This window comes from Rhyacophila brunnea, unplaced genomic scaffold (assembly GCF_057557595.1).
Source record: "Rhyacophila brunnea isolate RB1 unplaced genomic scaffold, BYU_Rbru_1.0 scaffold_14, whole genome shotgun sequence".
Lineage (NCBI taxonomy): Eukaryota > Metazoa > Arthropoda > Insecta > Trichoptera > Rhyacophilidae > Rhyacophila > Rhyacophila brunnea.
The window spans coordinates 31,343,075-31,368,796 of record NW_028232796.1 but is presented as its reverse complement, the minus strand read 5'-3'; the positions used below and the strand labels follow the sequence as shown (position 1 = coordinate 31,368,796).

The following is a 25,722-nucleotide window of genomic DNA, read 5'->3' as shown; positions in this document are numbered from 1 at the left end:
TTTTCAAATGAAAACATTCGATTCGCAGTTAAGAAGACCTTAAAAAAACCAGCACGTTCGATTTTTAACAGAAAATTTTAAATTGGTTCTTTGAAAAAGCTTATAAAAGCTCTCAGACGTGACTCTTATTGGATTTTTTTTTAAATTGGGAAGTCAAAATACATTAAAAAAAAAAAGAATAAGATTCTGAAAGAAAAAAATCTACTAGGAGTTCAGAAAAGCTTAAAAAAGATGCATAGTTCGCCGTTTCAGGAAAAAATCGTACAAAATAATACATACTATATTTTTTGTCACTTTTTGTAAAAAAAATACTATAGTTTTAGTTACAACAAATGGCAACACTATTAATACACATAATATTATGTCTAAGAGTTGGTTTTTAAGATAGACATGTAATATCCATTCTTAAATAATTAATAAAACTGACTGACATACCTACAAAATAACTAACATTAAGTTTAATTATTGTGATAGTAAATAGACACGCATAGGTACGTTTTTTGTACGGCGATCATATGTCCAAGAATTTATTCAACATGCATGACCAATATAAACCGAACAAGGTCGCCGCACTGCGGATGTATGACGTACAAATTATACACACCAACTACAATTCTGTCACAAAGATAAAACTGCAATAGATAACTATGCGAATTAAACGCATTTTACTTTATTGGTTTAGTTTTTTAACTGGCTAAGCCACCACGAGAGTACAATCACACCACTCATACGACTATCATAAGAATTTTTTTTCACTCACAGAAAATTGGGATATGTAGTAACAAACCACCCTCTGGCTACGGACGAATACGGTGGGGAATCGCGAGGAAAATATTGTTTATTGTGAATGGGTGGTTGTGGCAGGATGAACACTGATTCATCGTGTTAGACAGTAGAACTTACAAAGTTAAGTACTTATAACATTTTTTTATTTACAAATCGTGTGTTCACGGAAAGAGTTTCTGGATATTTAGAACGCATTTAACTTGTTAGGCAGGCAGGATTACTCAGTTCCTATGCGAATGTCATAAATTGACTTCACGAGCGACAACGGGGCTTGAAATGCGTACATATGGGTGCCGTCATAAAAAGGGCAAAGAGTTTCTTTAATAAGACAACGTTCAATGAACAACATTTCAAAAATTGAAAGTGAAACTCACTTATATAATAAATTACCAACAGAGAAACTCTCATAGTGATAATATGGACTATCTTTCGTCGATTGGAAGGTATTAAATAAGCTGATGGATGGTTCCTAATGATGATTAACTTTAAAGGGTTGGAAATTACAAAAACTGAAAGGATTGCCATAACGACTTCCACAGTAATTTGTTTAATGTAATTCTGGATAAGTATAGTGTTTATTGGGATCTTTATTATACAGTTCTATACTTCGAGTATTGTTATGCAAATAGCTGTTTAGGTAGGTAGAATTATTCTAATATTAAACAACAACGAACCTTTTCTGGATGCATTTATAAATGTTTGAAGAATGAGTCAAATTAAAATATTTCTGACGTTAGTAGACAACCATTTCCAGAATGTTCCAATAAATCAAATCCTTGAAGATAAACAATAGTACCTATATAATTTAGAATTTAGTTAATATTCTTCTAGTTAAAATAGTTAAGTGAATAACCTAAAGACGTAAATTATCATTACTATCCTTGAAAAAAATAAGTTTAAAAAGGCCACATCTGCAGGTCCTTTGCAGGATCCTTACTATAGGTCGGTAAATAACTTTAACATATTGTGATTTTTCGTACTTTTGTAAAATGTTGAAGGGTACACCCATGTGATCAGTAAGATATGTTATTAAATGCATTAAGATCAAATGCACCTACTGTGGAGCAGATTTTTTCTCCGACCATGTCCGACCGAGATTGAAGGTTTGTATTAACAGATTTTGTTTTTTACGAGAAATGGATGTCAGCAACTTGCTCAACCTAATATGTATAGGTAGTTGACATTTTCTTGTATGCTAGAATACTGATGGATTGAGGAAAAGTTTGCATTATTTATTTTTTTACTGAAAAACATATTTTAAAGAAATATTTTCCGTGTAGTCCCCATTATACATACATAGATAGTTACTGTATTATACAAAATTAAGAAGAAGAAAATTGGCAAGTAAGAATCGTGTGCCTGGAAAATAAACAACAAGAGTAGAATCATGGCACAGTTAAAAAATACTTAATCTTTTAACAATATCGTTAGTAAAATTATTTTATTTACTGAGAACCTGCAAGCCATCGGTGATCGGTCCTATGTGAGAGCAAACTGTCGTGAATGACTTTATGATGTAAATTAAATTTCGATGACAGACCTTCCAAAATACAAATTTATAAGGCCTCAATTTCGCATAAATCCTAATAAAACAGACCGCAACGGTCTATAACAAGAAAATAGGAAAAATGTTTGCAAAAAAATGAAAAGAGCTACGTTTTTATACCAAGAATGCTTTACTTTTAATATTTCTAAACTTTATTTGGTCAGTTACTCAGATCGCTTGCAATGAGTGTTAAAAAATTCTTCAAACATTGCAGAAACGTCTGAGACTGACAAACAATAATTTTACATCTTTGGCAAACAAAAATTATCTTCAACGGCGTTCTTTAAAATCTAAGAATCACGATCAAACAAAAAGAAAAATTAGATACCATATTAGTAACGTGAGGTTCGGAGATTTCTCGAGTTATTAGTCACGCGTAGTTGCATTTACGTGAAAAAAAAATATTTACGTCACTGGGTGTAATGAGTAGTTAAGTATGTATCAAGACTATCAAGGCTTCTTATAATATCTACTATATAGTACTTATATAGTATATTGTGTCTGCGAATCTTGCGAGATTGCCAAACCTACAATAATGACGTTTTAAGTGTCTACCTAAGAAGCCTACTCTAAATTATTTACGATACTGTCATCCACAGCTGACATAACGAAATATTTTTATGAGTTTCCGAGAGATATAAGTACTACCTACTTGTTTCAAAGTAGTGAAAGTTGGTTGTAAAATAATATCTATAGTTTTTATTGATATCGTTACAGTGGCGTACCCACGGGGGTGGGCAAGGGGCCCTGGCACCCCAAACATGAAAATTATCAGAATGATTTTAAACATTGAAATTGAAAGCCAATAAACTATACCTTCGGGCTTAGACAAATAAAAACACGGCAAAAAATGATTTGTAATAATTCTCCAGCACCCTTTTTAGAAAAAATTCTTAGATTTTAATTTTTGACACAAAAATTTCGAAACACTGATGTCAGGTTTTTTTAGAAACCCGTTCCCTAATGGAACTGTCAAAAAATTCTCGGTGTCCACCCGAATTCCGGAGTGGTGTAGGTCATGGCTGGGGGTCCGGGCTGTAGGGGGCCCGGCGTGTCGGGTTGACCAGATAAGTGAGATAAACACACATCACCAATTATCTTTAATAGTAAAAAAGTTGCCTGCGGCGCTATTATACTTCATGGCCATGAACATTTTCAATTACCTATATAATTTTGCAATATATTTTTTGATTATAATGTGTCGATACTCGACAGCTCCATTATTAAAGTAGATCGCCAATAATTCACTGTATAAGTATCCTTAATTTGAACTAAAACACAATTTGAAAAACGTTAATGTAGTGTTTCACACTGCCTTTAATCTTAGCGGTAGGTAGGGGCCCGCCAAATATCCTAGCCTGAGGGCCCCGGTTTGTAGGGACCATGGTGTAGGTACACCGAGTGCAATAGATAAAAGACCGATAAACGAGAAATTAGGCTGTGAAGAAGAAAAAGAGCCTATGGGACTAATTTACATTCTCCTCCTTGCCCCCCCCCCCAACATTAAATCCTGGGTCCGCCACTGTATCGTTAAAGTTATATCATCGCAATGAGCGGGAATGTTACATATTGCAACGAAATCCCAGTTCACTTGAAAGTTAGTAAATAAAAACTAGAATTTAATACTGACAAGTGTATCTGTTTAATTTTCTCTATATCAAGAACCCCGATTAAGTATAATTATATGTATAATCAAGTAAAAAGTTCATGAAAGCCTAAAACTAAGACAAAAGATCTTGGCATAATTTTTGACTCTTCGTTACCTTTTCACTAGCATATAACTTTTACGAATTCTACGGGTCTACGTGCAAGTATGCTTCTAGGATTCATCATTACGACAAGCTAAACCATTCAAGAATTAAAATGGCATACGTACACTCTACGTCTCGTTAGTGCGTGGTATTCTTGACTATCGGTCCTTATGAAGTTTCCTACAAGCTTATTTTTAGAGTGGGTCCAGAGGAAATTTTTTCGATGTCTTTATTTTAAAACATATTTCTACAAGGCTACACTTTTCGCTCTCTTGAATCTCGTAACTCACTTCTGCTTTTGAGACATTTTTACTTGATGTCACGATGCAATCTTAAAGAATTAAAATTTATATTCGCCTGTCACCTACGTGGTCGCAGTCATGCTCTATTCTAGGTCAAACTGTTTTCTCGGTGGCAATCAGGCACCATTAGCGAAGAGTGCATGACAAGTCAATGCGCTCCCCAAAGACATTTATATATTTGCAGTTTCATGTGCTGTGTATTGAAGTTTTATTTTACTATATGAAATTGTTTATGTTTTTAATTTTTTCTTCTTCTCTCTCGGGGGGGGGGGTATTATTATTTGTTATAATGTAAATCTCATGCTGTGTACGTCCTGAATTTTGTTTTGTTTACTTAAATAAATAAATTAATATAGTGCAGTAGATATGTGCTCAAATTCAATTTTATTTATTCACATAATATATTTAACTTTATAAATTTAAGATTTGGAGAGATAAGAAGAAATAGAATCAGGGAAACAGTATAAACAAAGAGTACACCAACATGTCTGAATATTAACCATAAGTGCGAGTGAGAATGCATTTGACACTCGTACAATCTCTGCAATATGCGTTAGAGTAAGATATAAGACATTTGCATAATCGACTTAATGAAGCTCTAAGTGAAGCCGGTAAATATTAGTTTGGTGTATGTGCTCAGGATAAAAACGGGAGTAGGTACGTGTTGCTGAAATATGTATTTTTTATGCGAAATATAAAGTTAGTGGTAAATATTTTTAATTAATGTAGTATAACATATGGTTAACTGTGTGTTGTGTTTAAATATGTTAGGCGTACTTATAAGCAATATTACGATATAATGTTTCATAGGTAAGTTAATAATATAAAATTGGGGTTCTACTATGCATCAAATGCAAAGAATTCGGCTCCATATAGCCGGGCAATACCCTATCTCTATAGTATTATATCTCTGAGAAGTAGACTCCATTGAATTCATAAAACACCGTCCACCTAAAGTTATCTCACGCAGGTGGAATATATGCAGCGTTTTGGTTGGACACAGCTATTGCCCGCCTAATTGGCATTGTTAATGGCAGGTCGGTTCTGCATACTGGGAGGAAAACAACGGATGTTGACGATTTCTAAAATAAAATTATCAGGGGGACACAGGCATGGTCCCCACATCCTGAAGCGGGCCCCCAGGCCAGGATCTTTGGCGGCGCTCCCTACCTATTGCTTAGGTTAAAGGCAGTATGTCGTTCTACAGTGGGTTTTTGAAATGGTGTTCGAGACTCGAGGGCAAATAAAATTCAGTGTAATTTTAGCGATTTTTGAACACATCGAAATATGGAGTTGTCGAGTATCAATACACAACAACCAAAAATTGTATCGGACAACTATATATTTACCCTTTGCTAGAGCCTTGTCAGTCTCCCCCCCCCCCCCCATTGTGGGGACCATGCTCACAGATCAATACTACGAAGAATTGCAGAGTTATAATTATTTATCAGGGAACTCTGTTCTGTGTAATGTACAATGCACATAAGCGCACATGAGATTATATTATTAAAATCGATATAAATATTTGAATTGCATGATGCTTTTCATGTACAAAAGGCGTTGATTCGGCTAATATTTAACTACGGATCAGAGTGTAGGGCTCTCGCCAAAGCCGATAAGCGTCCACTCGATGTATTCAAGAGAAAGGTGTTGCGTAGGAAATTTGGAAATATTATCATATACTAGAAGGAGTCGAAAAATCATTTTTTTATTACTTTTCTTATATAACTGAGCTCTTTCAATACTGATTAGTTAATACTAGTGATGTAAGTACGTAATAAAAAAATATTGATTAAGAAGATATATATCACATAAAAGTACACATAAGGGGCAATAATTAAAGAACATCTAGGAAGGCTTATATCGAGGCGTATTTTATAATTCTCAACAATAATGAATATTTCTGTTAATTTGAAACTCAGGAAATACCTTGGCGGTAGAATGACCATTATATGATGCAACCTTGCATCTTGCATCTTATAATATGAATAATAATTGATCAATGCGATCTTCTCGTTGATTTCAATTACACTTGCATAAGTTGAAATGTATTTACGGTTCTCGTTTGAACATTTGATCTATGTACCGCTTTATCATGTTCAATTAAAATTGATCAATTATTATTGTACCTACTTAAAAGCATCGAAGCCTTTTTCAAAATAGGCCCAGTCCGAGGGACGAAATTTAAACTTGCTGTATTTTGTTGGCTAAGTAAACAGGCATTGTTAATCAGTGGCGCACCCAGGGGGGGGGGCAAGGGGCCTTGCCCCCCCCCAAAAACATTGAAATTGAAAGCCAATAGATTAGACAAATAATAACACGGCAAAAAAATGATTTGAAATTCTCCAGCACCCTCTTTAGAAAAATTTCTTAGATTTTAATTTCTAACACAAAATTTTCGAAACACTAATGTCAGGTTTTTTTAGAAATCCAATACCTAATGGAACTGTCAAAAAATTATCGGTGTCCACCCGAATTCCGGAGTGGTGTAGGTCATGGCTGGGGAGGGCTGACAGGGCTCTTGCCTGGGGGCCCGGGCTGTGGAGGGCCCGGGCTGTGGAGGGCCCGGGCTGTGGAGGGCCCGGGCTGTGGAGGGCCCGGCGTGTCGGGTTGACCAAATAGGTGAGATAAACACACAATATAAATTAGATTTAACAGTAAAAAAAAGTCGCCTGCGGCGCTATTACACTTCATGACCATGAACATTTTCAATTATTTATATAATTGTGCAATATATTTTTTGATTATTATATGTCGATACTCGACAGCTCCATTATTAAAGTAGATGTATTAAAAAATCGCCAATAATTCACTGTATAAGCACCCTTCATTTGAACTTAAACACAATTTGAAAAACGGTAATGTAGTGTTTCACACTGCATTTAATCTTAGCGGTAGGAAGGGAGCCCGCCAAATATCCTAGCCTGAGGGCCCGTTTCAGGATGTGGGGACCATGGTATAGGTACACCGAGTGCAATAGACAAAAGACCGACAAACGAGAAATTAAGCTGTGAAAAAGAAAAAGAGTCTATGGGACTAATTTACATTCTCCTCCTTGGGCCCCCCCCCAATATTAAATCCTGGGTGCGCCACTGTTGTTAATATTATATTATTGTCGTAGTGAGGATTATAACTCATGGTATTTAGTCACGTCGAAAGTTGTTCACTGATACAGTCCCAGTATGCCATGGGTCACGATTCTCTATCATGGGTTTTAACATATGAAGAATACTTATAATGATGTTGAATGTGATATAACCCAGCGTTCACACATGATTCAATTTTAATGAATATTATGTTTGACATTATGATTTTGATTACAATATCCGTTTCTCATAGTCGAATGTACGGTTTTGTAGTAGGTACCAACATACAGATTTTTAGTATCACATCTTTCAGACCGAATTCATCTTATAAGCCTATTTATAATGGAAACGTCATGAAAATTCTAAATTTAAAAAACTGAAATCCATAGAGATGAAGCGACTGAAAAACCTTAAATTGCCTATTCTGTAAAATATTCTCTTTGGATGTACGGTACACTTAGGAATTGCAATACCGGTATTCAATAATTATTTAACGATACCGAAAAACCGGTTATATAAAACAAAAATATCGGTATTTTCGGTATTAAGAAATTATACACGTTTATGTTTCTCGAAAATTAATTTATTGGTTTTCTACGATTACTTACTGGGTATTGTATATTAAATTTAGTGCATAAGTTGTATGTTGCCAAAACGCAAATATATTGACTGAAACCAAAATGAAAAATTAAAATAAAACACAATCCCTCAAATATTCTTATAGAATTATTGTCGTGATGAATTAACATACTTCGAAAAAGAAAACATTCTTGGCAAATTATATAGTAGGTAAGTAGGTACATATTTAAATTATATAGTAATATCATTCTATATCAAATATTTATAGTATTTGTAAAAATCAGGAGTTCTACAATATTATGATCTATACAAATTTTTGAAGGTCAACAAAAGTATTTGCCATAAAAAAATATTTTAAATAGATTTTAATAGCTATATCTATTGATATGTACCTACTTATTTTTTCTATGTTTTAACGAATACAGGTATTCAATAAGAAATACCGAAATACTGTTACTGATATATTTATTCGGTATTGCAATCCCTAGGTAGACTGACTCCTCAGATATTACATAATTTTTTGACAAATATAATATCAGTCATTAGTCATTAGTCAATAGTCATCAGAATGCATTCTTTACCTCAACGAAATTTTAATAATGAATGTACAAGTACGAATCTAGATAGTACATACTACATACAATAAAATTTTAATGACTTAATAATAATATTATGTTCGATCAGTTACACCAGGAAAATCGATATTATTTTTATTCGTATGTTTTATTATCCTCATTGAATAGGGGTTGAGTAGGTGTAACATAGTGCCATACCTACGTAAGTATATTATGATAAAAATTGACAATAATCGCGTAGATAAGTAATAATAATTGTGGGCGAAATCTTAAAAATCCACTATTTTCCTTTATCAACAAGGTCGTGAAAAGTAATATGATTTTATACTCACAAAAAATTGGGGATCCTTAAATATTTTTTTCGGTTTTATATGGCGTACATTTCTTAAATACCTGTGTTATTATTTGTTATTAAATCTGTATTTAAATCTGTTAATATTAAACAAATACAGTGGAACTTAATATTAATTATTATGTGGTGTGAATAAGTTTTATATTGCGCAAGAAAGGGATGCATTTCTGTTACTTCCCAGGCGCTAAAACACGTTTTTACATCACTATCTATTTATATGGAATCCAGTGACGTCCCGTGGGGGTACGCAGATTGAGCGTCGCTTGGGGGCGGCAGTCACTCGAAGGGCGGCAAATCGTGGAGAATCATTTGGTATAATATATAGAAATAGGCACCGAAACTTAGCAATAATGAAAATATTATCTTTACACTAAAAAAATCAGCTCAGTGGTTGGCAACAAAATGTATTAATTAACATAAAGGGTTTAATAGTAAAGCTGTCAGGTGTATCTTTTAAGGACCTCGGACTCTGGTGATTTTTGTAGTGTCTAACTTAGTTATATTATATTTATGCGCTTTTTATATCTAAATTTAATTTTGTATGTTTTAGTGGTATTATTTTGTTATTAATGTATACATACAACACATTTTTTTATATATTGGAGTCATGAAAGTACCTATGGTAAAAAATACTACATAAAAAAATTTGGCGCTGCCTAGGGGCGGCATTTTGTCTAGGGACGTTACTGTATGGATCTGTGAATTTACCGTGAATGACATTTTAATGTCATGATTTCTGTAAATAGAAAACGTTGTCATATATTAGCTATGACGATATTATATTTATACGAAACAATTTTGTTTATTTAATCAAAACTTAAAATATATTAATATAACAACTCGATAATACAGCTCTGAGCAATCATTATACCGCATTTAATAAGGAAATGCAGTGCACCATTGCATCATTCTAAGCATAGCTGCCATCATATTTATATGCGGAGTACCAACATAAGTAGATTGAAGTGTCAGCAAGACAATAAAACGATTATTAATCAATTAATCATACTCAGTTCTAACAGTATTAAATTAAAATAATAATACCTGATTCCAGTGCTATTGTGATACCGGAATGAACCGGAAAACGTACCGGAACAAATATATTGAATTCGGTACCGAATTACATACCATGAACTTTTTGGATTGCAAGACTCGATATCGATTCCAAAACGTCTTGTGTGTGGTTTTATTAGTAACTTTACTATGTATATATTAAAAATAAAATTGAATACATCGCTTGTTAATAAAAAATACACCCCTACTGTTGACGTTCTTAGATGTTGTGATTGGGAAATCTCGATAAATAATCTGAAAATGCCAATCACATTTCTCGAGAAATCAAGAAATTTCCACTAGGCGAAGCTGCCGACCAAAACTAGAATTTAAAAAAAACTGATTGGAATTTGTCAACAAAAATTGATTTCTCGGTTAAAAAATAATATCTACTGAACGGAATTTTCTAAATTTATATGTAAAAATTTTTGGTCAAAGAGATAAAAAAAAGTTTTAAAAAGCTTTCGTTCTGAACGGCATTAACTTAAATTTCTTGGTAAAAAATTCTTTTTGACCAAGTGCTAAAAAACTCGACTTTCAAAAATATGAACGGAATTCCTTAAATTTGCCGGCAAATTTATTCTCAATCTAAAAAATGAAAGAGCTAATTTCGTAATAATATCGATTTCTCGAGAAATCAGAAAAGAAATCTTGAATTATTCTCGAGAAAACAAATTTTCTTGCTTACGAAATCGCAAGTTCTAGCCCTGCTTTAATTACGCAAATAAATGCTATGATTTGCGAGTTTTCGTGATTGTAAATCTAAGTAATATGCTTATTCGTGGTATTTTTATTTCAGTGCGAATGTGTGAAACTAAATAACTTGTAGCTAATGTAATCATTAGCTATTTAGTAACACGTTTTCATCTTTACTTTTATACACTTATTACATAAGAATTCCATCTGGGTAGGATTGTCAATATTTTATTCAGCATCCGAAATACCTGTAAGTATATTTTTTTAAATCCAAAAGCGTACCTGCTGAATAAAATTATTGCTCTTATTATATTATTAATAGAGGATGCTTAACATGGCTTATGTAAAACGGAGTTGTCACATTATAGCGATTGTCTGGACGAGAGGTCTATGTCTATGACAATAGAAAGATAAATAAAATAGAGTTCTATCACGTAAATATTACGTCAATTATTAGTATTTTTAAGTGTGCATGTGGACGACTTGTCTGTCATAAAATGAATCATTTTCATAATATCGAAAACATAATTATATGATGTCACTCATGTGTTTTTGTGTTTTGCATGTCCATTTATTACAACAGCTGTATAAATAATATTTTTTTTTTGTGAATGATTATGGAGTAGGTACGTATTATTTTTTTTACCGTGAACCGGTAAAACTTCTTCATTGATGTAAAGATATGCGGAACCTACTTATGAAATCGTCATCTTGCGTCGATCTCTAGAGGGTGTGATCGAGAAATTTCGTCTCGAGAATTCTCAAGAAATCATCAATGAGAATCTCGAGAATTCGTTAAATTATTACTAGGCAAAAGGAAAGTTGAAACGGAAAATGAAAGCTAAAAAGTAACGCTTTCGATTTGGAACCGGAGCGGAATTTTTAAAAACCAGTCTCGAATTCTCGAAAAAAAATATTCTCCATAATATCATAAATTACAAACTCTACGTCGATCGAAGACCTTACATTACAATACTAAAAGCTTGTACATTTTGTTGAAATAACAGAACAGATTATTTCTGAGTTCCCTGGTAGAAATAATGATAAGTCTACTTATTTGATTTTAAATTTTAAAAATTATACATGCCATACAAAATTGCAGACACTAAAAGACATGCAGTTCTAAAGACAATCGACTTACAGTTTTATAGCGCGTGTACATGTGCATGGATTTACTTGCACCAATAGTGTGTATTTTAAACTATTGCCATAATAATTATTATTACTGTCCACACGTAAAAGTGCTGACTGTCTCGCCAATCTCATTCTTCAGGAGTAAGTGAGACGCGAGTCGTGAAAATCGGGTAACCTCAAAATGAGTCTGCGCGGTGAATTTAATTTTTTTGCCGGTAGGCGGATGCAGATATCCAACAAATCACAACTGTCGCGTAAAAGTTCAGAGGCTTCCAAACTTCTTTAACGATGCATGCAATGCAACGTGCATTTTCTTATTATAGCAGCGATAATACGTACTGTCAGCAGTAAATCCATGCACATGTAAACGGGGTATTAGGCATGCCTGCTTATATTATAGGTACACAATGCGTTTTACGTGTGTGTTGAACGGACTGAACGAAGTTGTTATAATATAAGTTATATTATTATTATGTAGAATGTACATAAAAATATTTGAATTACTTACCTTTTATATTAATCGACTATGAAAAGGAAAAAAGGGCGAAATCAACACAAATCAAATTTTACGGGAGGCACAAAAACGTTTTTGTTATGGCTTTCGTTCAAAGTAGACATACTCTTGAAGTGCACGATAATTTTTATTAATTTGGTTTTTACATCCCTAATCGTATATTATTTGTTATTGAGTTGAGTTAATTAAAAAAGAACCAACAAAAAATGATGGTTAAGACGTTTTTCCCATGGCTTTTTTTAATTGTGTTAGCTAATTTAGCTAAAATTAGATAATAAATCGGCATTTGCAGCTTACATCATTTGGACACAACGTGTATTTAGTCATGTGCAAATTATTTATTATGCAATAAAACCTATTTTGAAAAATATTAAGGTTACGCCCTTTTTCCTTACTTAAGTCGATATATATACATGTACCATGTACCTATATAATATATATACTTATTATACTAATTATAATGTTAAATAACATTGTTTTTTGGTTTCATTGATAATTATTTTTTGATATAATGATTTGTGTTGTGATGACTGATAGAGTATTTTTATTTTTGTTGTTTTTTTGTTTATACATTACTTGCCTATTATTATGGTACTGTCGAAATAATCTACGTTTCGACATGGCTGTGTTTACGTTTCATTTTAACGACGATTTCTAATTCTATGTTGAAGGTCAGTTTATCGTACTGTCTGTTAATAAAACAAGAAAAAATAGACGGTATACCCGGTGTCAAGGTTAAGCTGTGTCTAAACTAAATGAATATTCGTGAATCTTCGTTATGTAACAATAATAATGAATGATTATTTATGTTTATTCTTTCTTGATTAACATTATAAAAATAATACACAGAGACTACAACCAATGGCCAATAGAATTCTTATCTAAAGTTTAGATATACCTAGCAATTTTATAACTAGCAATTTATTATGTAGTAGGGTAAAGGAATTACCTAGTCCTGGAACAGGGATTCTGTTTTCGCATTTGGTGGAACCGAACCTCATTTAATTTTTCCACAGCAACCGACACGCTCAAAAAATAGAGGGTTTTAACAGGTCTGGCTCCTACTGCTAAAATTAATTATTGGTTGCAGTGATTTCCCGTGGGGGTAGGCAGGTCATACGTAGCATAGGGGCGGAACATTATAAAGAGTGGCGAATGAAAGAACGTATACAAATATTACAGCTTTTATAATACGCTGTGACGATGTTTTATAATATCTAGAGTCTAGACGATGCACTATTACGGCTTATCGTCAATGTTCCCTGTAAGGTGTGCGCGCGTGTCCAAAATGAGTCTGCACACATGTTTTCATCCCCCGCACAGTCCTCACACAAAAATATTGTAAAACAAAGTTTGCTTTGCCAGATTTTAGTTTTGCTCGAATGCACGAAACCATCACATGCACAATTCTTCGACTCATTTCTCGAAACGCGGAAGGCTCAAATTAATAAATACCTTAAAATATAAGTTTTAATGAAAAATTGTGTGTTTGTGTTGGGGGGGAGTATAAATTTACCACCCCGGGTGACGGCTCGTCACTGACGGGTGACACCAACCCTAGTTACGCCACTGCTCAGATGCTTTGATGATCCGCACACACAATAGTAAAATTAGAGGGAACGTTGCTTATCGCATAATATGCAAAAATTTCACAAGAGCACCTCCAACACTATCAGCGCCACAGACATTCACTTATCTAAAATCACCACTGTTTGAGAGTAGATTTCGTGGAAATGCTCCGATTTTCAGTACCTATATGATATGTATGTCAATTTAAGACTTAATGTGTATTTGTCTTATTAAGATAGCCGAAAATAAATAATAAATTAGGCAAATTGGTACCGACCAAACTTGCAGACAACTTGAAACAAAAAGATAAAAGCGAACTGTATCTATCATACGTCTGTTTAGGGGCGTCACTAAACGCGTTGCTTGATAGCAACATAATTGTTTTTTTTTAATATTGAAGACTTTCAGTATGTTTAGACCTTATAAATAAAAATAATGATGTAATGTAATATGTCATCATCAGCCGGGGTTGATACACTGCCGGATGAAGGGCTCCCCTAGCTCTATCCACTCTTCTCAGTCCTTAGTTCTTTGCTGCCACGTACAACCACCGAACTTTATGAGCTCTTCTATCAAGCTGTCTATCTACTACTGCCCTCCATTCCTGTCGACGTTTAGGTACCCTTTGGTACCACCGTCTGTATGAAGGTATTTGTCCAGCGGTTGTCTACTCACCGGCCGACATGTCCAGCCCATCGCCATTTCATCTACTTAGCAACCTCTATCACATCTCGTACTCCTGTCTGCTTCCTTATCCAGTGGTTTCTTCTGTGATATTTACGCGTTATGCCCAACATGCACCTTTCCATGCCACGTTGTGCTACTCGTAATTGTTGGATTTCTCTTATATTAAAAGTCCATGTTTTACATACATACGTGAGCGTTGGTAGCACACATGGGTTGAACTTAGAAATAGAGACCATCAGTTATTTATTCTCCCAAGGTGCAGAACCAACCTGCCACTGGTAATGCCAATTGGGAGGGCGATAACTATGTTCAACGAAATTGCTTCGGGTGTTGATATATTCCACCTACGTGAGAATGAGTTTAGGTAGACGTTGTTTTATAAATTCTTAAAATAGGGTCTGCTTAACTCATCCGGTGTACTTCCTTGTACCTATCTAATTTATCTACTCATATATCTCTTTTTTATGTAATACTGTTATATTTATATATCTTTGTTTCTAAATGTCATGTTGTGAACGTCTTAAACTTATAATTTGTAATGACCGCAATGTGTTAAATAATAAATAATTTGAAATTGAAACACTTTACCCTCAAGACACAATGGGAGGTCACTTTTGATGCCAGTTTGGTTTGGTACGATAATAAGAGAATAATTCTACTTATTTATCACCGAAAGCAGGCATTAATAGGAAAATAATTATAAACTCACAACGATTACAAAATTCGGCATAAAAATATTACAATATGTAATCAATAATAATATAGTTATTATAAATTAATTAGTTAACTAGTTTTTATAGCAGTCATCAATCAGCTAAGCAGGATTATTAATAGTTAGTTCGTCGTGTTGATTTTTTAACACGATCTATTCTCTTAGGTACCTACCAACTTAACCGGTTTCAAAATAATCATACACGAAAACTGTTAGAGGTAGGTACCAACATCCATTACAATATCGACGTCACGTTTTATTTTAATTTTTAAATACTGTTATTATCAAGTGCTTCGTCGTTTTTGGGCATCAGATAATAGATTTATAAATAACTACCTAATGTATGTTATTTATTGCTTCAATTAAAATGATTTATATTTTAATAAACCAGTATGTACATAAGTAAATATTTGCTATATAATGCAAATTTTGGTAGATACCATTAGGTATTATATTATAATATTGTTATATGCTCGATATTAAAACACTCATCCAGGCGAACGCAATTTATTATATTTTATTAATGATTAATAAATAAATTATTTATTATTGACATTATTTTTGTGGAACGAAAAGCTGTCAGCATAGCGTACTCTATTAACCGTTTTCTGAAGCAGTGTAATGAAAACTTGTGATATCATTTAAAACAGTTTTCTGCAATACATTTTGTGCGCGTAATTTTCTTTTTTTTGTTGATTTTATCGTGTGATAGATTTACATAGGTACAACGTACAACATTATGTTTTTTGACATTTCAAGTCGATGTAAAGTTATATTGTTGAGCTATTACTAAGGACATCTAACGACAGAATTACGAATCATGCAATTTAATACATACTACTCAATGAATATTAAATTTACTCTTTACTGAATAAATTTATTCATCTTGAAAAAAAATATTTTTAATGATTTACAATTTTAATGTTTATATTTCATAGTCTTTTAAAACGTGTATATTTTTATAAACAATCATTTTTTATTTAAGTACATCAAAACTAGCTTCTGTATTGGGAAAATCAATTAATATTATGTTTTATGTTAGATCTCCTTAATTTATTAGACAATTAGACATGTTGTGGTTGTGAAGAAAGGAAAATACAATACCTATTTATACGTATCGGTTGCTAAGCGATACCAGTTGTGTGTCGGAATGGCCACGATCCTCAGCAATGAGAAAATGATCGAGGACGAAAAGAAGAGTTTCTTATTTTTTACATTTTAGTTGCAGGGTGCTATTAATATTTCAATGAAAATTAATGTATTCACCGGATTCGAATACGATTCATTTAAAAAGTTAGAAGAGATACAACACGCCATTGGTGTATAATCATTCCACTTACGTGAGGTGAGTTAAAGTGAACGTTAATTTAAAAAAAATCTTAAGGATCTTTTTAACTCACTCGCTGTACTTTTAATGATGTTGCATTAATATTTTTGTTATTTTTTATTTATTATTATAGGGTGGTTTTATTTTTTTATAACATAGAAACACTTTGGGCCCACGTTGGTCGCCAGTTACAGTATTTTATAAAATGAAAACACTTCCGGTTTTAGTATTTATTCCGAGTTCACAGAGATTATACGAAATAATGACGATAGTCGATATTGTTTTTGTTATTTAATAATTTTTAATGTAGACCGTCAATTTTATTTTTTTGCATTCAAGTTTTTGTATAATCAAACAATGGATAAGAGGTTAAAATGTCATATTGTGCATAAAACTTTAAAACTCTATCTCAGTAATGTAACAATAGATAAGGCCGAATTATGAATGTGTAGCTATGCATTATTATAATAGCAAACACAAAGTTATTATTGGTAATTAATTTTATTTTTAAATGTAATCTTCTGCCAATATTTTTCTCATATTCAGTCGTATATGAAAAACATGCCCTGCAAATTCAATCTTATGATAAATTAACAAGAGTGAACGGACGTTTTTGCGGTAAATTTTTCACTCTTTCTTCGTAAGTAGCAGTGTGTTGTTTTGATTAAAGCGCGCTAGTTTTTACGATGTCAACTGTTCAAGTAACGTTTAATTTTATAGCAATATTCACAGGCGAGGACAATGGACATACATTACATTAGAGTAGGGCAACAGTTTAAAAACAATTGTAAATTTGTTTGCGTGGAATTGTATCGGAAGAGGTATATTATTTATTAATATTGTACATTATGTACCTAAATCTATAAGTATTATTAATAATTCCCAAACGATAAATTTAATTAACATTTTTATTCTGTACTTCAGAATCCAGTCCAGTGTTTCCTAGATACGATTTTTGAATTAACGGCCCACGTGTATAATTGAAGCAGGGAGTATTATTGAGAGTAGGGAGTAGATATTTATTATAAGCTAAGCTATATATATACCTAACCGATTTTTTTTTTAAACGGTACATGTTCAAACACGCGCGTTAATATCATTTTACTCCCTACTTCAATTATAGTTTGTCAATTTATGGCTACGGCCGTATATTGTAGCTTAACCACTGGGGAATGCCAAAAGAAATGGCGTATTTTAAAAAAACACTACCTTATTCTTAGGTCAATAATTATTATAAAGCAATCATTATTCATAAAATGTTTATCACACTTGAATGGTTAAAGACATGGCTTATAATAAGTATCTTTAGAATCATCTTCAAATGTGTTAATCTCGCCGATTTTTTAAATAATAAAATGCCTAATTCTTGTCAAATTTGAGATCACAGAGATTATCAATATAATTTTTTATCGTGAATATTTTACAAAAATTGTCTCGTAATAAATTATACTAATGGTTTCATAAATGCGTTTAAAAATTAATAAATGTAAAAAATCTTAACACCACTGCACAGTTATGTACCGAAATATGACTATATTCTAAAACATTAGAGCGAGAGGTTTAAAAGAATACTATTTTATGTAACAAAAATACTTTACGCAGTCATAAAATGTTTAAAATAACTATAAAAGATAATAAGGCTTCAAAATTATATAAATAGATTATCTACAACGTTTAAGGAGTGTCCAGGATCATGGTTTGAAAATACAATAAAAACTCAATTTTGACCTTCGACGAGCATGTCCCCCCTTAAGAACAGATTTTGCACCTAAAATAAATATCACTCATTTAAATTTGAGTTTATTCGTGACAATAACCTGAAATTTCTAAAACCAACCAGCTGAAAGTCCATAAGCATCATGCGGCCTAAAATCGTAATTATTGTGTTTTATCGAAAGTGTTCTTTTTGGGCATACGATACACTGTCTCTCAGGTACAGAGATATGTACTTATACACCACATTGTTTTCTTAGCTTCACAATCTGACGAAGCCAATTTTCCATGAAGGCAAAATATATATAATAAAACTAAAAGCCATCAATCAACGCATAAAACAATTATGTAATCAAATTGTAAGAAACCCTGACAACATAACAATGGCTGTATTTGTAACACTCGGTGTGGTTTATTGCTTAGTATTTTTTTCGCATTGGGAGGTTCCAAACCTGTCGACCCCTCAGGTATCCCTGTCCATAATGCCTCCATTGATTATTAATATAACGATGTAATTAGTCAATAATTAGTCAATCATCCAAAGACTTCAGATAAAGAAACGGCTATTCATAATAAGTTTGAGACGTATTATGCAGTATTTTGGACATATTTTTTGGCGCGGTACGGATAACCTGAAGAGACTGGTAGTTTTGGGTAGCCGAAGAGAATTCAAAGCAGAGAAAGATCATCGGCGCATTAAAGCGAGTGAAGGAGTTGACAGGGGCCAGCCTTCGCTCTACCCTGAGAGAAACAGAGGATCAAGATGGTTGGAAAGTATTGGTCGCTCAAAAGATGACAGAATTTCAAGACGGTCACGATCCTCAGCCATAATTAAGGGAACGACGAAGAAGAAGAAGAAGAAGTACTTACTAAATAACAATAACGATAGATTATTGTAGAAAAATCATGAAAAATACATATAATAAAAACAAGCTATCAAACAAATTTATAGTCTGGCAGATAATTGATATTAAAATTTACTAGAAAAGACAAGTTCATATTTCATAGATTGGGATTAATATTATAGAAAGTTATTTCTTGGGAGTATTGCAACATTTTGTTTGCGGGATGCTCGGTTAACTTATAAAGATCCATTATCACTATATAATTTCTTAGGACGCGATGCAGAACCAATTGGATTACCTTGGCAATAAATACCATTCAGACTTAGTTAGGCGTGTCTTCATCGGTTTTTTTCTGGGCCACTGCCTTTTTTCCATAGATTTATATACTTAACGTATTATTATGTATAGATAGTGTAGGCGACGCAATCTAAGTTGCCGATATTGGCATCTTAAAGATAGGGACTTACGCGCCCAAGTATGGTTCTGCATCGCGTTTTTATATTACAAGCTTATATTTAAAAAAAATATATTGTAAAACATTTACTTTTCTTCAGAATGTCCATGTTTTATCCACTTCCACTTAACCCAGCGGTCAAACATGCTGTGCTTGGCCTGTGGCTTCTTTGCATCGTACGGAGGATGCAGTTGATAAAAACAGCCATGATGCACTTTATCGTGTGGTTTTGGCTTGGTGTCAGAATTTTCACTCGCAGGCTCACGTAGGACACTTTCAGATTTCAAATCCTTACTTTTTGATTCCATCGTAGCAAACATTGAATTGATTTCAACTTGCAGATATAAATAATTAACAGGATTACACTTCACAAGGCTGTGACGGCCGTTCTAAATTAAGTCATTTTTTAATATAACTTTGAAATTGGCTTTGAATTATTATTTCACCCTTTTCGTGAACTTTCACTCCGATATCATTATATCTTAGATATATGGTGTTATTTATTTTCTGTACACATGTGTAGGTATGGCAACCTCTTCTCTGATACTTGGCTCTATTACTGAGCAGATAGCTTGTTTTGCAAATTAATATTCAAGGTATAATTGTGTCTATAGTTAGTAAGTTTCCAGATGCTATTTCGACCGGTTTTTCCGCATTTTTATTTAGCATACCTTTCTATTTTGAAACTTGAACAATATTTTACAAAAATAAACAGTGTATATTTAATTTTATGACATTTGGATAAACAAAAGGTTTTTTCGTTTCCCTACGAACTTACTGCATAAAAATTATGTCAGTCATTTTGGCAATTTAGATTTTGCCATAGAATTAGCGTGCCCGGAAACGTGTACGTATGCAGTTCTCCGTATCACACTTTACAATGTAATGTTGTATCGGAAATATATGGCCGTAAAGACTGTCCAACCTCTTTGGGTCGCATGGTACTGACATAAAATTCATGTCTAAATAAAACACGGTTCTTGTCGGTTTACACTTTACAAGAAGCCAGCAGCAAACAAATTTACAAAATAGTCGATATACTGGATTATTTCTTAGATCAGGTTAGGTTAGGTTTTCATTCTTGAATTCATGAATTGTGCCAAAATCAGCTATGAAAATTGAATTAATTTTCATATTGCATCTAATAAAATTGAAGACCGTAAGTGTAGTAAACGGTCATCTCTTGACGATAAGAAAGCTCACGGCGAACTGTGCCACGGTGAAATGTTTTACATAAAATTAAATTAACATGTAACCTACAATAATTAGTGGGATAGGTGAATATGGTATTCATCACACAGTTTCTTAATTCTTAGAATCGTCCTAGATAATAGATGTAGTTTTGTATTTATTTAAGAAAATAAAACATTGTGGACTTGACAAATCGAAGTTCAAAACTTTCACAACATAAGATTTACACTATAGCAAATATTACCCTCACAAGAGAGAAGAAGAATAAATGTATAGGTATATATTAAAAAAAAAACAATTTTGTACAGAAAAATAAAATTTCTAAAACAAAATACACAGCACGTCACTGAAAATATATGTCTTTGTGGAGAGCATTGACTAGTCTTGCACCCCTCGCTAATGGTGTGTAATAGGCTTGACATGAGGAAACGGTTCCGACCTAGAATAGATTATGGCTGCTACCACGTATGTAATGATAGGCGCATGTAAATTCAAATTCTTTAGGACACCGGGATTGGAAACCATCCCTCGCGATAACAGGCAAAAATGTCTCAAGAGCAGAAGACTTGACTTGACGGGATTCAAGATAGAGAAAAGTGTACAAAGGCAATCGGAAAATAATCATTTGACGAATTATCGAAAGGAAAATAGTTAGGTATATGTCTTAAAATAAAGACATGAAGAAATCTCTTCTGGAAGCGCTTTCAAATAAGCTTGTAGGAAACCTCATAAGGACACCAGTAATAATTGTTATCTTCATTTGCGAGAAACAGGGAGAACAAAATGAAGTAATAGGTATCAAATTTAGAGTAGGTACGCGCGCAATATCTGCGATAAGGGAAGAGCAATATACTGTATAGAAATGCTTTATCGTTTAAAGAAAGTGCATCAGCGAATAAAATGAATATAATTTGAATTAATGTGACATTAGAATTGTAATAATTTTTAAAAATCATATGTACACTAAGGGCACAGTGAACAAACAGTTTGAAACATATTGCGCTTAAACTAAGGTTTTAACTGTATTTACCAAATATGTGTACATCCTCTCATAATTTACAGAATATTGTACCTTATGTAAATATTGTAGTATATCAATAATTATTATATTTTATACGGGCATATTGCATTCTTAATGAAACTTAGGACATGGTAAAATTCAGTTTTAGAAGTGATGAAAGGACTTATCGAAAACAAAACAGGCACCTACCGTAGTGTTAAATTCGGCATTTACATATTAATATATTATACACATTGATTTTTGTTATAATTTTATTTTTCATATCTACTCGTAAATATTACAATCATTGCATTATACAGGTAGGTCAATATGTAGTAACTATGGATTGGAATAAATAAGCTAATTAAAAAAACCCTCTTTGTTAGTTTGTATGCGTGTGTACCTTAAAATGTGCGCTCTATCTATTTTTATACCTATTATATATTTTTTCTATATAGACAAAAACACGCATCTGCCAATCACTTATTGTATTTATTTAACTATATAATGTCAAACCACAGAATAAATAGAATCCCGATAGGCTATATTCAATACGCTACATTTTGATGCAGAGTTTTGAATGTGTGAGTGTCCTACGAAAATGAAACACGCATTATGCACGTGCAATAGTGTGTGTAATACACCAATATTAAATAAGCGTTAATGAATAAACCGAGAGCAGTTGTCAGTATTTGACGTATGAAGTATTCTTGACACGTGTTTAAGTTTATCCCGGATTCTTCCTTACTCGAGATCTGTTACCTGCTAATCCTTACCTGTTAGGTATTTCAGTTCCCATTATTTCTGAGTGCCCTGTGTCAAACAGTTAACATTAAAGTGTGTATCCAAGTTGAAAGATCTCGGCAGAATTTATATCTGGCCGCTTGTCTTGATGGTATTTTCGCTTTCACCCTCTTGAAGCTCGTAGGTCACTCCTGCTCTTAATGCAAATTTGCATCCTTTCACGAGTGATGGTTTCCAATAATGACGTCCTGAAGAATAATATGAATTTATTCTTTTTGTCTTTATAATCAGGGCTCTAAATGGTACGAAGCGCACCTGAGCTCGGCGCCGGTTCTTGATATCGCCCCGTTTACCACTCCGTCTCGTGAAATTAAATATCGCGTTCCGGTTCATGAATTATTAAAAGCTATACTTAAATTCACTTCGGTGCTCTGTATAATTTTTAAATTGTATACAATACTTTTCGGATTCATGCTAAAAAATATATTGTCGTAAGCCACGTTGTCGCTTACGGCGCTGATAACATTTGGATGCCCTAATCTTACATGTCAGAAGACTGTTATTCCATTTGACCGCCTGTGCTTGTGAAGAAACAGAACTAACACACTTACATACGCCCAGGGGACGCCCTAAGCCCCCGCTGGATCGACGAACTCATAAAGTCATACGTGGCAGCAAAAAACTAGGAGCAAGAAGAATGGAAAAAGCTATGAGGAGCCCTTCATCCAGCAGTGGATCAACCCCGGTTGATGATGATTATGACTCAAGATAACACAAATATTTTTGGAAAATTATCGTTCTCTCCGGTTCGTAATATCGTCCATTTCAAGCACTGCTTATAGTCAGAGAGATAAGTAAGAAATGAGAATAATGGGTAGAGCCATTTATATGACCCTGATAAAACTCAGAAGTTATAATATAATATTTCGTACGATTTGGAGGTGATTAGGGAATCCAATCCCGGGATCCCGAGCTATTTTCGATACCTATGAATCCCGGGATTGATAAACATAATCCCGGGATTTTGGGATTGATTTTTTTATCAATTTTTATGGAAAATATAACAGAAAAAATACTTTTAATACAAAATAACTACATTAGAAATAAACTGAGTTTGAATGAAGTTTGATGTGTAGGTTGCCGATTCATTTTATTTTTTCACATAGATTATTAAAAATGAGAAAGATTGGTAAAAAAACAATGCTTCGCACTTTTAACAAAGTAATTCCACCATGATATCATACGTTTTACTGCAGTTTCATATTTGGCTGACTAATTAGATTTATGAAGCGGAAAGGCCATAATTACGCCATGATTATTTGCTTTACTATTTTAAATCTCGCTGATCTATTCATTATGTCTTTACTATCAGAAATAGCAATCTCATATTAAATTCACATTATTATTTATATTACAATATTATTTACTCCATTAAACTTGTGTATTTCCAAGATTTAACGTATACAATATTAACAATAAATGTCTTAAATAGTATAAATTATACTAGATTTATTTTTGACCGATTTTATCAATGTTATTTGTAAATATAAAAATTTTATATTAACAATGGAAAAAAATCCCAATCCCGGGATTGTCAAATTGTAATCCCGAAATCCCGGGATCAGAATTTTGGCTCGAGATTGGATTCCCTAGAGGTGATCAATACCTACGCTATTATTTCCTACCTAAAACGCTAGTGAGCTGTCAAATTTTACTTTAAATAAAGGCGTCCGGTTCCAACAAGCAGATAATGCAAGCCTGTTCCAACTCTAATAAACTCTTAACTGCGTAGTTATAGCGCGATCCAGATATAAAATGGCACTAGGTATTTTTAGATAGGTATTCACTGCCTATCAATGCGTGCAAACGATGTCGTATTTTACCTACTAATAAAATGAAAATGGCCCTATGGCATCAGCTAACCGTGAAGTTTCTAACTTCCGGTCATAGTCGTGCACTTGCCGCTAACATTGTGCAATCAATATACTACAAGTGTACCATATCTATTATCGCCAAAACATTGCATTGTTTCTATGCAGGAGTGGCCAGCCTGGAAGATGGATAAAATAAAAATAATCATTAGAAATGTGCTTACATAACTAAATAAACTAATTAATATTTTATGTACTTAATCATAACATTTTGACGATAGCAAAATAATTAACATTCGGTATAACAATAAAAAGAAAAAATACGTTAGAAAACAAAATCATAAAAGTAGTCACATAACAAGTCATAGTGAATAATATGTTTGTCAATTCTCCGTGCTCTCCTCTCCTATGGACACTTGTATAAGAAAGTCTCTGTAAACTCAATCAAAGTACACTTTAGTGTGTGGCGACCTCAATCTTGAGAATGAATGCTCTTGGGACATTCCCAGGCGTAAACAACTGGCGATGCTTCACATCAAACGTAGGGCCTCGTGATACCTCGATTAAGACCGAGTGTGGTGCGGGGCGGTTGGTTTGGAGAGTACTATTAGGTAGCGAAACCGGTAAGGTATCAATCCATGCAAGGGCCTCCTGTTCAGCCTGGTCTATGGCCGAAACTCTTCCGGAAAAAGCATACCTACACGTCATAAGACTATGATGTAGTTTATGGTTAGAATCACACCACATTTGCAAAGTGAAGATACTTTTATCCCCCACTCATTACATACTAAACCACTTGTAGGTGCGACAGATCGCAGCTGCTGTTAAGTGAACATGTTTACCAGTGATTGCAGATGCAAGACAGATGTTCATCGCTAGAGTCAAAGCGCGTTGTCTGAGAATGACGAATGTATGCGGACTAAATTTGCAATGAAACCAGTTAGCAGTGGAATCGACGAGCCTCAGTGTTGTAGTGTGTGGGAAAATAACCAAATTCAGACGCACAGACTAGTTGGGTAATTTTCCACTTGCACAGCGAGACGCACGTGTCGTGTGCAGACGTTCCTAGCAAACAGTATGGGAAATGCAGTCGGCACCATGTGGTTACCACAGATTTTTGCGGTTAGATAGTTAGGTAGATGAATGTGAGTGATCTTATTAGCTATCCCATGCAGACAAAATTATCAAGGTATTAGGATTCAAGACCGTCAATACGGATGGTCAGTTTCCATCGG

At 33.4% G+C, this 25,722-nt stretch overlaps 1 protein-coding gene and 1 long non-coding RNA gene across 2 annotated transcripts in view; one reads left to right on the top strand and one right to left on the bottom strand.

The window, feature by feature from the left end:
• Window positions 1-20,244, bottom strand: part of stac (C2 and C2B_Munc13-like domain-containing protein staccato) — a 111,415-nt gene extending 91,171 nt beyond the window's left edge. Inside the window, exon 1 of the mRNA XM_085942166.1 lies at window positions 19,772-20,244. Coding sequence (XP_085798292.1) covers window positions 19,772-20,001 — 230 coding nt within the window. The 5' untranslated portion in view covers window positions 20,002-20,244. The remainder of the gene's footprint in view (window positions 1-19,771) is intronic.
• The window catches only part of LOC147075856 (uncharacterized), a 102,539-nt gene that overhangs the window by 15,794 nt on the left and 61,023 nt on the right, over window positions 1-25,722 (top strand). The window lies entirely within an intron of this gene.